Source organism: Abrus precatorius, unplaced genomic scaffold (genome assembly GCF_003935025.1).
Source record: "Abrus precatorius isolate BTA unplaced genomic scaffold, Abrus_2018 Scaffold4, whole genome shotgun sequence".
Classification (NCBI taxonomy): Eukaryota; Viridiplantae; Streptophyta; class Magnoliopsida; order Fabales; family Fabaceae; genus Abrus; species Abrus precatorius.
In genome coordinates, this window is record NW_020874384.1 from 3,594,239 (window position 1) to 3,608,077 (window position 13,839).

Here is a 13,839-nt window from a genome sequence, read left to right on the forward strand (position 1 = left end):
AAAGTTATATTCTCAACATGGATCATATTAGTGCATGCCTTCAATTTTTTTATTTCGGTATTAATACGTGCCTCCAATTTTCAGATTGATACATAGGGAAAATGTGAGAAAGAGGCTCATGTTCCAAAACTTCTCATTCGGATGAACTTTTTTACACTTTTCCAAGTAAGATAACAAAAAAAAGGGAGAAAATATCTTCATCAAGGTAAGAAATTGTGTTACAAAAATTGTGTTGAGTTATCTATCTCTATGTCGGTCTCATATATTCATGAGTTAACACTTGTTCAAACGAGAAGTGATATCTAAGAACATATCTTCTCCACAAGGAATTGTAAGACCACCCATTGGATGGTCATACCCAAATTCTTCTTCAGCTTGACTCAACAAATCTTGAAATGAAGGTTGGCACAAGTATGTCAAGGGTATCACAAACCGCCTCATTTTCTCTCCAACGTAGACGGCTAGATAGCCCTTTGGCACGTCCACAACTTTTGAAGCTGATTGGTTTGTAGCAAATGATGCCTTTCTGATAACAGGTAAATGAAAACCCATTGCTTAGTGTGCGAGACTAGAAAAGAGATTGTTGTCAAAATAAAACTTGTAAATAAGATGGAAGTTTTGAGCTTGGAATGCTTTAGGATGTGAATGATTTGTGTTGGTCCTAAATGCTTGAAGCCTTGAATATATATAGATATAAGGGTTTGTAAGAAACCATTTGGCTACATGATTGATTGAAAGGAGGAGGGCTATGAAGTACGAGTCATGGGACCAACAGGGAGACAAGGGCATATGGAGTTGTCTTGGGTGACTTTATAAATGATCAATGTAACATGTTATTATAGATTATGAGTCCCACCTTCTATAGGGAATCCACTTGAATTAAAATGGACAAATGATCTCAAATCTCAGGAATATAATGGTCTCTGATCTATAGCTATCAGTTGCCTTGTGATTCATCACATCAGCCAGTAATAGTTACCAGTTGTACTTCATGTTAGGACCAGAGTAACGGTATAATAATACACAACTAAAATAAGAGATGAGAAAATAAAAGCCAATAAATGCAATATAAAATTATCACAGAAGAAAAATTACACTAATCCTCACTCTATAATTTACTCCTCAAAATAGGAGACTATTACTACCGAGTACAAGATCTCAGTGTAATACAAAGATATGAGGAAAAGATGATTTTTGGGATGGATTGATTAGTAAGACCCCTTGCCCTTTTATAAGCAAAGGAGGGGTCATGCCTTTGAAGTTCCCACCGATGTGGGACTTCTTACTTAACAATTCTCCCACTTGAAGATTATGATTAAGCTAATCATATCTTCACACACATTACTAATATATATATTACAATTACATGTTGCTTATATTCCTAATAGGCCATACAAGGATCGACACCATGTAAACTTGTCATTGTTCACTGGCTTTGTCATTATGTCTGCTATGTTGTCTTTGGTGTGAATCTTTTGCATATCCACTCTACCTTCCTCTACTACTTCACGAACAAAGTGGTATTGTATACCTATGTGCTTTGTTCTGGAATGAAAAGCTGGATTCTTTGCAATATGCAAAGCACTTTGACTATCACAATACACAGTAGTAGTTTGCTGTTTGTGCCCAAGTTCCTCCAATAGCCTTTGAATCCAGATTGCTTCCTTGCATGCCTCAGTAGCTGCCATGTATTCGGCTTCTGTAGTAGACAGAGCCACAACAGTCTGTAACTTAGATAACCAGCTTACTGTTCCTCCAGCAAGTGTAAACACATAACCAGTAGTAGATTTCCTTTTATCCAGATCTCCTGCAAAATCTGAATCAACATAGCCCTTCACAATAAATTCTGATCCTTCAAAACATAATGCAACATCAGAGGTTCCTTTGATGTATCTAAGGATCCTCTTTACAATATTCCAATGCTCTCTACCAGGATCTGTCATGTACCTACTGACTGCTCCCACTGCTTGTGCAATGTCTGGTCTAGTACAAATCATGGCATACATAAGGCTTCCCACCGCTGATGCATACGGCACTTGAGACATTTCCATCCTCTCCGCTTCATTGCTAGGACACATACTTGAGGATAATTTATAACTGACAGGAAGTGGGGTAGAGATTGGCTTACAGTCTTGCATATTGAAGCGCCGCAAGACTTTACGAAGATAATTCTTTTAAGAGAGCCAAATCTTCCTATCTTTTCTGTCTCGGTGTATTTGCATCCCTAAAATCTTGTTTGCTGGTCCTAAATCCTTCATATCAAACTCCCTAGCTAATTGTGCCTTCAATTCTTGAATTCGATCTTTGTTGGGGCCTACCACCAGCATGTCATCCACATACAACAACAAAATGATGAAATCATTATCACCAAACCTCTTGTAATACGTACAATGGTCTGAACTCAGTCTGTTGTATCTGAGGCTAATAATGAAGGAATCAAATCTCTTGTACCAACACCTTGGCGCCTGTTTTAAACCGTACAGAGATTTGGTCAACCTGCAAACCAAGTCTTCCTTTCCTTGTTCTTCAAAACCTTCTGGTTGGAGCATATATATTTCCTCTTCATGTTCTCCATGTAGAAAAGCAGTCTTTACATCAAGTTGCTCAAGATGTAAATCATGTGCAGCACACATTGCCAGAACAATTCTGATTGTGGTTAATCGAACAACTGGCGAGAATATCTCATTGAAATCAATGCCTTCTTTCTGAGCATATCCTTTAACCACCAATCTGGCACGATACCGCTCCACTTGATCATTACCATCTCGTTTGATTTTATAGACCCATTTACAACCAATGGCTTTTCGATCTTTTGGAAGTTCAACAAGTTTCCATGTCTTGTTTTTATGTAAGGCCTCAATTTCTTCCTGCATTGCTGTCATCCATAATGAAGCATCTGAACTCCTCAAAGCCTCATGAAAGGTTGATGGTTCTCCTTCATCTGTTAGAAGACAATATGCATCGTGGCTTACCATCACATAGTCTGAGTGCTAAGATGGTCTCCTTATCTCACATCTTGTTTGTTGAGTTTCTCCATCATTGGCATCATTTGATTCTTGTTCTCCGTGCTCTTGTTCTGCTTTAGAATTGTCATCTTCTTTAGCTTTCCTTTCTATCACTACTGAAGTAGTGTCTTTGGTAGTACTGTCATCTTTCTGCTCCTTTTGCAGTTCATTTTCTGCAAAGACTACATCTCTGCTAACAACAACCTTGCGGGCAGTGGGATCCCACAAGCGATACCCCTTAACATTGTCAGCATAACCCAAGAATATACATTTCCTGGATTTTGGATCCAGTTTTGTTCTTTCTTGGGAATTGTACATCACGTACACAGGACATCCAAACACATGTAATGAAGAATAATTAGGTGGCTTTCCATTCCATATCTCCATTGGTGTCTTCAAACCAATTGTTGTTGATGGTGATCGGTTTATTACATAACAGGCAGTTTTCACTGCTTCTGCCCAGAAAGATTTAGTCACTCCTGCTGTTCTTAGCATAGCTCTTGTTCTTTCTAGAAAAGTTCTGTTCATCCGCTCTGCTACACCATTCTGCTGAGGTGTATAAGGCACTGTGAATTGCCTTGAAATACCCTCTTGCTTACAGAATACTAGAAAATCACCATCTACATATTCTCCTCCATTGTCTGTCCTTAAGCACTTAATTCTTTTCCCAGTTTCAAGTTCTACTTGTGCTTTGAACTCCTTGAATACTGGAAACACATCTGACTTCTTCTTGATTGGGTACACCCACAATCTCCTGGAGTAATCATCAATAAATGATACAAAATATTTTGCTCCTCCAATGGATACTTCCGGTGATTCCCATACATCAGAATGAATCAAGTCCAGTATGTGTTTGCTTCTTGTAGTCACTTTGGCAAACTTTAATCTATGCTGCTTACTTGTCACACAGTGTTCACAAAATGGTAAGGTTACCGTTTTGAGCCCTGTTAAGAGATTACGTTCTGCAAGAATTTTCAGACCTCGTTCTGACATATGACCGAGTCTACGATGCCACATCAGTGTTTCATCTTCTTGACTTATTGCAACTGATGCATCTACTTCTTGCAACGTATCTCCCAAAAGTATGTATAAATTGGTTGTGATCTTTTCTGCTTTCATCACTACCAAATTGCCTTTAACTACCTTCATGATCCCACCTTCAATGTGGATCTTGCACTTGAAGTCATCCAATTGCCCAATGGACAATAGATTCTTTTTCAAACCCTTCACATGTCGTACCCCTTGAATTGTTCGAATGGTACCATCATACATTTTCAATTTGACAGTACCAATTCCAGCAATTTCTAGGGCATGATCATTTCCCATGAATACAGATCCTCCTGAGATAGGTTCATAAGTAGAAAACCAATCTCGGCATGGAGTCATGTGCCAAGTTGCACCTGAATCCAATATCCAACATTCATGGAGTTGTCTTCCGCCTCTAGAATTTACTACTTCACTGTATAGAATTTCACCATCATCTGAGGTACTAGCAACACAACCTTGTGAGGTTGATGCTTCCATATTCTTCCTTCCTTCACTCTTCCTGCTCCAACAATCTTTCTTTACGTGCCCTCTCTTGCCACAGTTGTAGCATTTGAGGTTCTTCCTTCTCTGAGATTTTGATCTACCATGATTTTGGCTCCCACTGGAACCACGCTCCATTGATCTCCCTCTCATCATCGTCAAAGCTTCTGCTTGTTTACAACTTTCCAGTCTGTCTTCCTTATTCTTTCGCCTGGATTCTTCTTCAAGAACTGCTCCGGCAACATCATCAAAGGATAGATGACCAATGTTGTTGTTGTTTGTAATATTGATGATGAGTTGATCATATGAATCTGGCAAGCTCTGGTGTAGAAGTTCTGCACGTTCATTTTCTACAATGTTGAAATCTGAAGCTGTAAGTTGAGCAAACAGCGTATTCAGATTGTTGATGTGGTCCGTCACAGGTGTGGACTCACTCATTCGAAGAGTGTAGAGTTTCCTTTTTAAGAATATTTTGGTGTGAAGTGACTTGATCTCGTACAATTTGATCAGTGTGTCCCAAATCTCCTTTGCAGTCTTCTTTTCTGTAACACTAGATAACACTGAATCTGCCAATGCCAAGTGCAAATTGGCAACAGCATTGTTATCCATTTCTCTCCATTTTTCTTCTGAAATATCTGCAGGTCTGCCTTCAATTGCATCAAGACAATTGTCTTTCCTTAAAATTGCTCTTATCTTCAATTTCCACAGGGAGAAATTACTCCCATTAAATTTCTCTATCTCATATTTTGCTGCCATATTTTCTCTCTTTATTATACCGACTTATGCACTTCTCACTATGAATAGTATTGTCTACTGGAATAACACAGGTAGACCATGAACTAACACACCAAAAAAATTCCCAGGAAAGAGAGGTGGGTCACTATAGACACTCTTAAATACCAAATCTTTCCTAGCCAGAACTTTCTCAGATAGCAGTTTCACACTACCAAACTTTTCCAGTAACAACTCCTTTTTGATGTGAAAGATCGGATTAACCCGCAATCACAGAGCATACTCAAAATTTTACCAACACTATTCTAATGACAATAGCAGCGGAATAAACTAAACCAATAGCTCTGATACCACTGTTAGGACCAGAGTAACGGTATAATAATACACAACTAAAATAAGAGATGAGAAAATAAGAGCCAATAAATGCAATATAAAATTATCACAGAAGAAAAATTACACTAATCCTCACTCTATAATTTACTCCTCAAAATAGGAGACTATTACTACCGAGTACAAGATCTCAGTGTAATACAAAGATATGAGGAAAAGATGATTTTTGGAATGGATTGATTAGTAAGACCCCTTGCCCTTTTATAAGCAAAGGAGTGGTCATGCCTTTGAAGTTCCCACTGATGTGGGACTTCTTACTTAACACTTCAACATTAGGCTGCATTGTCAACATGGAAAAACATGTCCAGAGCATGTTTACAAAATATGGAGTACCAATTAATGCATGAACAAACGTTTGGTTTCACTGCTTCACTTAAGCACGTCTCATTTCGTTTTAAGTGCTACGTAGGTCATAGTTTGAGAAGGTGGGATTATACTCTTCTTCACAACTTTATCCTTGATAGAAGCATAGACAACAGCATGTGATATCTTAGCTGTATGCCCTCCATCATTTCTGAGGGAATTTAATTTCTAGAGAATGTTAAAAACTATATAATACACTGCCCTTTGCCTTCACAAACAACACAAGCCATTGACACCCTCAAGCATCAACATTTGGATTCATTCTTCTAAAATTTGATATTATTCTTCTTCCTTCTAACAAGCACAAAAAATGGGTTTCCGTTTACCTGCTATTAGACGGGCATCATTCACTGCTATGCCAAGCAGCTTCAAAATCAGTAGAAGTGACACAAAAGCGGTTTGTGATTCCCATATCATACTTGAATCAACCTTCATTCCAAGACTTGTTGAGTCAAGCTGAGGAAGAGTTTGGATATGATCATCCCATGGGTGGCCTCACAATTCCTTGCAGCAAAGATGTCTTCAAACATATAACTTGTCAGTTGAATGGACAATTAATCTCACTATAGGTAACCAACATAGATTAGTAGAGACATTTTGTACAAAAGTAATCTTCTTAACTTTTAAAAATTATAACCAATTTTTGAGTAGTGACAGCGAATTCATTTTCCAAGTATCTCTGTTTTTCATTTACCATGTTCACTTCTCCCTGCAACTAGAACCATAGATAGTATGAGAAGCTTGCATGCTGAGGAAAAAAATTGTTTGTTCTCATGATTTTGCTCAGCATAATAGACCGCATGCTTTACAATCAAGGCAGAGCTAATAGTATTTTGTTAATGCCAAAGAGAAGCATCAATTTATCTGGGAAGGAACTTAAGGAGTTTTACGTTTATGCACACATAAAACTAAAATTCATACACCCAATAATACATGAAGTTTTTCTTGGCCAACTGCAAAATTAAGCAAGTATTAATGGACTTGAGGTTTTTTTCACTTTGTTGTTCCTACTAACTTCAATGGATACCATCTATAGCTAAAGATATTTCTAGACAACATTTACACTAAAAATTGAAATTAGTACATGCAATGCATATGCTGTATTCGTATACCCACAAGGTATACATAATAAATTATACTAACTGTGGTACACACAGCAACCATTTTGAGGTGCTTCACACAGTGGAAGAGAGATGAGAAGGATTCAACTCGAACCAAACCTACTGTTATATGTGTCATGCTAGAAAATTAACACAAACTCTCTCCTTTGAGTATATCTTTGTGGCCGTCTAATCCACTGCATATCCTCCCTCACCGTTTGGGCAAAGACCTTGAACATTGAATGAGTCACCTATGTTTCCCATGCTATATTCTATGGAAGATAATCCAATATTCATTTGTTACATTTGGGAAGAAGCACCATAACACTATTGGATCTCTCATCAACACTTTCTAGTTCAAAAGAATACTCCAATTGCCACAAAATACATCTTCCTTGCAGGGCTGGTTAATCCCACCTTCTGCCAAGCCCTTTTTGGCAATCCATATGAAAAGGAAGAGAGTGGATATGCTAAACCATAATGTGACTTGGGGAACAAATAATGACATGACAAGGAATATGTTAATTGAGCAACTTAAAGATTTAGCATATAACACACACTTAAATATTTTTTTATATGAACACAATTTATAATTTAGAGAGACCCCATATTTTGTTTAATTGATTTGTTAAAATAAACATTACACATTGTTAAAATATGTTAATAATGTGTTTTTGAAATTGTTTTCATTTTTTTTTTCTGTTATTGAAACTGCTTTTAATTGTTTTTTGTTGTTTCAGTTTATTAAATCAGTATTATAATCACTAGTAATTTTTACATTTTAAGAATAATTTAGTTTTTTTTTTCAGATTTGTTATTAATCTGTCGGTTACATAATTATTTTGTTTTTTAAAGTTATTATAATAGACTATTGCTATTCAATAAAATTGAGTTTCTCCCATTCATTCTACTCAATTTTGCACATTTTTCTTTATTTTTCTGTGCCATAAAAACCAACAAGTGGTATCAAAACTATCTTCATACAGACTTGTGAAAATAGATGCTGAATCAAATTTCTCACAAGTTGCTCCACCTGTCTTTGATAGAAAAAATTATAATCTTTGAGCTATCAAAATAGAGACTTACTGTTTGGAGAAAGAATTTTTTCTAAGTTACAAAGGTCCTCATCAAACTTTCGTTATAGGAGATAGACTATATCTTTCTGAGGAGAAGCACACCTAAAGATTGGTGGCGTGGACATATCTTTCGACTAAAATCAAAGAGAACCCAAGGTTCCTACACCTTAATGAGTCATGGACTTGTGAAAATATCTAAGTCCTAAAATCTTATCAAAGAAACTACTTTTTGACAAGTTTCTATGAAGACTGGCAAGAGATCCTCACTTTTGTCCAAAAGAAGGCTACATTTCAATGAGTTTTGAAGGGTTGTAAGAAGTGCCTCATTCTTTGTTGAAAAGAAGGCTACATTTCGAGGAGTTTTGAAGGGTCGTGAGAAGAGATTCATTTTTTGTCAAAAAGAGGGTTACTTTTCAAGGAGTTTTGAAGACTTTTGAGTCCAAAATTGAAAACACCCTAAGAAAAGAAAGTCTCTCGATGGATTTTTCCTAAAACTTGTCGAAACAAAAATTGACAAGAGAATTATTCTAAGTCCAAAAGATAAGGCAGAGCTCACGGATTATCCTTAAAACTTGTCTGAAACAGAAATTAACAAGGGAACTATTCTAAGGCCAAGAGACAAGGTGGAGCCTAAAAGGTGAAGAAACACATCTAAAAAACTATAAGGTTTGAAGCAACTACCAAAGCAATAGTTACCAGCGGTTACCACTAGTTAAAGGTTAGAGACAAGAAGAACCGATCATGGGTGACAATAGTTATGGAGAAGGCATGATCACGAGCGACTATGGATAATGGGCAGCAGCGATTGGAGACAAGTACATACAGAAGGCAGTTATTAAGAGATCCACGAAAGGAGGAGAGCGGTTAAGATGCATCCGCTTATAAATAGTACCAAGTTTTACATTACGGAGGATGACTTTTTGCACCAGATACTAGCACCTAAAATTCTCTACACATTGAAATTCTGCACCGAGTCAGACACTAGCTACGAAGAGAGTCATGGTTCTTGTTGTTTACCGCTAGAGTCATACGTTATATTTCTGCAATTTACTTCCTGTAGTTTAGTTCACGTTCAACTTGTTTTCTATAATCCCTTTTACATTCAGTTCAGTACTACTCTATTATTCTTTTACTCCTATTTAAATTTCTTGCTTCATGATGTTACTTTCATTATCACATTAACGATACACTTAAAGGACCCAAAGAGGATCTAAAATTTAATCCCATATTTCTCTTGAATTTATTTGTTTACCAGTTACAATTTTCACCATAACCACTTACCTAGAGGCTTTGAATCTTTAGGAAGATATTGAAAAGGATTACAAAGTACTTTTGCTATGGCACAATCCTACCATGGCCCAAATAAAAAGTCACAAGGAGAGAAAAACACAAAAGGCAAAGGCAAAATCATGTCTTTTTGCTAGTGTTTCAATAACTGTTTTCATCAAGATCATGACTTTAAAAACAGTAAAGGCAATTTGAGATTATTTTAAGGAAGAATACGCCAAAAATGAAAGGATTTGAGGCATGCAAGTTCTAAATTTGATGAGAGAATTTGAACTCTAAAGAATGAAAGAGTCTGAAATAATCAAAGTATACTTAGATAAGCTACTTAGCATAGTGATGAATCCGCATTTTATTGAATTTTTGCTTACCTTTTTATTGTTCTTTAAAAGAAAAAATAGACTTAGAAAGTGTAAATATCATGAAAATCTCATTTAGGTCAAATCCCATAGGTTTTTTAATTTCTGATTAATTTACACTGATTTATATAGATATATTTTGCAATTTTGATCATTTGAATAATTGTGTAGGAATTTCCAGATTCATTCTATGGATTTTTGGCTTTTAAGGAAATTTGAGGTGAAAGTAACTACTTTCAGCTACCATAGTAAGCATTACAGCAAGCCAAATCCAAGGGGCAGGCCAAAGTAACTACTATTGCATGCAATAGTGGACACTACAGAGAGCCCATAATGCTTCAAGCCTACCCATGTCTAATATTGTAAATGATAGTAGACACTACAGAGATTTCCAGATGACACAGAGTTACACGTGGCTACTTTCATTTACCATAGTAGCTACGTGCACTACACATAGCCACTTTCATACACAATAGTAGCTACTACAGAGAGAAAGGAAAACTCTTGGAGTTGTGTGTGGCTATTATCATGGACGATAGTAGTTACTATGAAAGATGTCTACTTTGCTATAAATAGATTTTTACCATTTAGGGTTAGTAGCTTTTTGCCATTTTGGGAATACTTTTGCGGAGCTAGGTCAACCTTGGGTGACAGCTAAAGATCCAACCTAGGGTTTGAATTCTATTTCTTCTTCACTTTTCTTTGATTCTTCATCTTGATATTATTAATTTCTCTTCATTTTCATTTTGTAATAGTGAGACCCATCCTTATGGAGGGTTAAACTTCTTGTAATCCCTAGTGAGTTCATATGGATCCTTGAATTCTTGGGTTTTCAATGTTAATACGAATCCCTTCTTCATGAATTTTTTTTCTCCCAATCTTTTGAACTAAATTAATAGTTGAATGAGGGGGTATTGCTTAATTAACCCTAATTCATTTTAATGAGGTTTAGAACTTAGTTTGCTTAATTATGAGTTTAATTCTTAGGTTGCTTAATCTTGGGGATGAGAGATTGGAGCCCATTGATTTGCTTAATTTCGTGTGAGAATTTAAGGTTGATTTTCGTTTGTTAAATTAACCTAATTTAGGAAAGGAGAAAGAGTATTAAATCTTAAGAGGAATGGGGATAGAATCTATGTAGACAAACTAAGGGTTACTACATTTTATTGATTGAATTTTATAATTTAATTTTTTGCTTAAATTTATTGAACTTGGAATCACAAAACCCCCCCTTTGTTTACTTGCTTTCTCAATTATTGTTTACAACATATTTGATGTATGTTTTCAACCAATGTCATTGGAGACAATTTAGGCTTGCATCCTAGACTACATTAATTTTTCTGCATATTTTGATGAGAGTTAGTGATGAACTTTATGCGAGTCATCACATAGCTAACAAGATAAGATTACTAGGTGCTAAGTTTTTTGGTTGTAGAATTGTAGAAAAAATTCTTGTGATAGTGCCTAAAATATTTAAAGCTACAATCACCACCTTAGAGAATATCAAATACTTGTCCAAAATCACATTGGTGGAACTCTTAAATGCCTTATAAACACAAGAGTAAAGGTGTGCAATGAGGGAGACTTACATGTCACGCATCATTAAAGTGCAAGATACAACAAGAAAAATCTTATCCTCTATATCATCATTGTAGAAAAATTGGTCATCCTCCTTTCAAATGTTGGAGGAGGCCTAATGTACAATGCAGTAAATGCAACCAAATGAAACATGAAGAAGTTATATGCAAAAATAAAAACCAACACCAAGATAAAGACATTAAGATTCTTGATCAAGAGGAAGATCATTTATTTGTTGTTACTTGCTTCTCAGACTTCAAATCAAATAAAGGTTGGCTAATTAATAGTGGTTGCGCTAACTACATGACCAATAATAAGAAATTCTTTAGAGATTTGATGTCGACTAACACCACCAAATCAAAATAGGTAATGGTGATTTCATCTCAGTCAAGGGAAAGGAGACAATTGCAATAGCAAGCTATTGAGGCACAAAATTAATTCGTGACGTTATTTTAACTCCTAAAATTGACCAAAATTTGTTAAGTGTTGGTCAACTAATTGAAGAAGGATTTAAAGTTATTTTTGAAGACAAACATTATTTGATTAAAGATGAAATTAGTCAAGATATTTTCAAAGTAAAAATGAAAAAAAAAATCTAAATCTATTGGAGGAAAAGCAAACAACTTTTTCATGCAAAGAAAATATCACGACATTTCACCCTAATATCTTGAGTGTTGAAAGTAAGTTTTCTAGTTTCATGCATAGTGAAAATGAAAGACATCCTAAAGCTGCAAAGAAAGTGGTTAAATATCTCAAAGGCACTTGTAACTTAAGCATCAACTTCAAGAGGAGTGAAAAATTAAAGTTTACTAATTTCTCTAATAATAACCGAAGTGACTCAGTTAATGGTGTGAAAAGTTTCTTAGGACCGGTTATTGTGAATCACGTTCCGTGGTAAAAGAAGATTTTATTTGATTCTAATTTGAAGCAAAAAGGAAACACAAGATTTTTGTTGACAACAAATCTACTCTTTGTTAACAAATTTAAACTATAGAAAAATATAGTTTGTAGTTTAAAAAGAAAAGAAAAGTGTTAATAATGTGCTTTTGAAACTGTTTGCATTTTTTTTTTGTTATTTCAATTTATTATATCACTATTATTGGCAATAGTAGTTTTAAAATTTTAGAAATAATTTAGTTTTTTATTCAAATTTGTTATCAATCGGTTACATGGTTACGTAATTAGTTTATGTTTCTTTGAGTTATTACAAATGTACTATTACTATTCAATAAAATTGAGTTACTCCATTCATTCTCCTCACAATTTTGCATAATTTTCTTTCTTCATTTTATTTTAATTTACTTTGCCATAAAAACAAACACAGATAATGACATAACAAGGAATGTGTTAATTGAGCCACTCAAAGATTAAGCATATAGCACACGCTTAAATATTTTATATATTACAATAAATATATAATACATAGTTATCGTATGAACACAATTTATAATTTAGAGAGACTCCTTATTTTGTTTCATTGATTTGTTAAAATAAACATTACACGTTGGGAGGAAATAGATCGATAAACAAGTCTATTAAAATCCACCTTGTTTTCTTCAGCCCGAAAAAGGCAATATCTTCAATAGGTTTGTCTTTTGGGCAGTATTCAATCAGGAGGGATCGGTCACCTCTCACCAGCATATCATTAGTTGTGGCCGTAGAAATAGGAACAAGCTCATGTGAAGAGATCAAAAGCATATGCAAGATACGTTGCGAAAAAGTGTATATTATAAATTCATTGAAATTAGACCAAAATAATTCAAATCTCTCTGGTCATAACTATCCTGTTAAAATGGCATTTTTTCTACGTTCCAATATAAGACTAGGAATAGAAAATGTTGTAGCTAATCTAGGTGATACTCAGAACACGAAGGAAAGCTAAGAATTGTAGGGTCTCCAATGGAAGAATGACAACCGAACTGATTTTTATTGAAAGAATGATGTTACAAGAAATGATTTACAAAACTGAATGAATGGATCCTAGCTGAACCTGTTATTTATAACAGGTTAGTTACAACAGAATTTCAACGGCTCCTATCTTATTCTTTACAGGGTCCTACATCAATCCTCCCCTCTTAAACAAATCCTTGACCTCAAGGATTGAATTGAGGATACTTCTTCTTCAAATCAAAAAGGAATTCCCATGTCGCATCTTCGGGCAGTGAATGTTTCCATTTGACCAACACCTTAGTCACCCTTGGTTCCCTCTCTTCACTGTCATCCTGTCTAATATTGCTTCAGGTTCTTTAATCATAGTTTCTTCATCGGTAGCTGGACACTGAACTGAAGTATTAGCATCACCCACAAACTTCCTTAACTGGGAGACATGGAAAACATTGTGGATTGAAGTTCCTGCTGGTAATTGGATCCTGTAGGCCACAGCTCCTATCTTATCTAGGATAGAGTAGGGTCCATAGTATTTAGG

General features: G+C 35.4%; 1 protein-coding gene across 1 annotated transcript; it reads right to left on the bottom strand.

Annotated features, from left to right (window-relative positions):
* Positions 1 to 273: 273 nt before the first annotated feature.
* Positions 274 to 633, bottom strand: LOC113864850 (auxin-induced protein 6B-like). Its single transcript, XM_027499024.1, has one exon. It carries the CDS (start codon positions 550 to 552, stop codon positions 274 to 276), a length of 279 nt encoding a protein of 92 aa, XP_027354825.1. The 5' UTR covers positions 553 to 633.
* Positions 634 to 13,839: the final 13,206 nt, after the last annotated feature.

Excerpts from the sequence above, each read along its gene's own strand:
- LOC113864850 (XM_027499024.1), bottom strand. The coding sequence starts at position 552 with ATGGGTTTTCATTTACCTGTTATCAGAAAGGCATCATTTGCTACAAAC.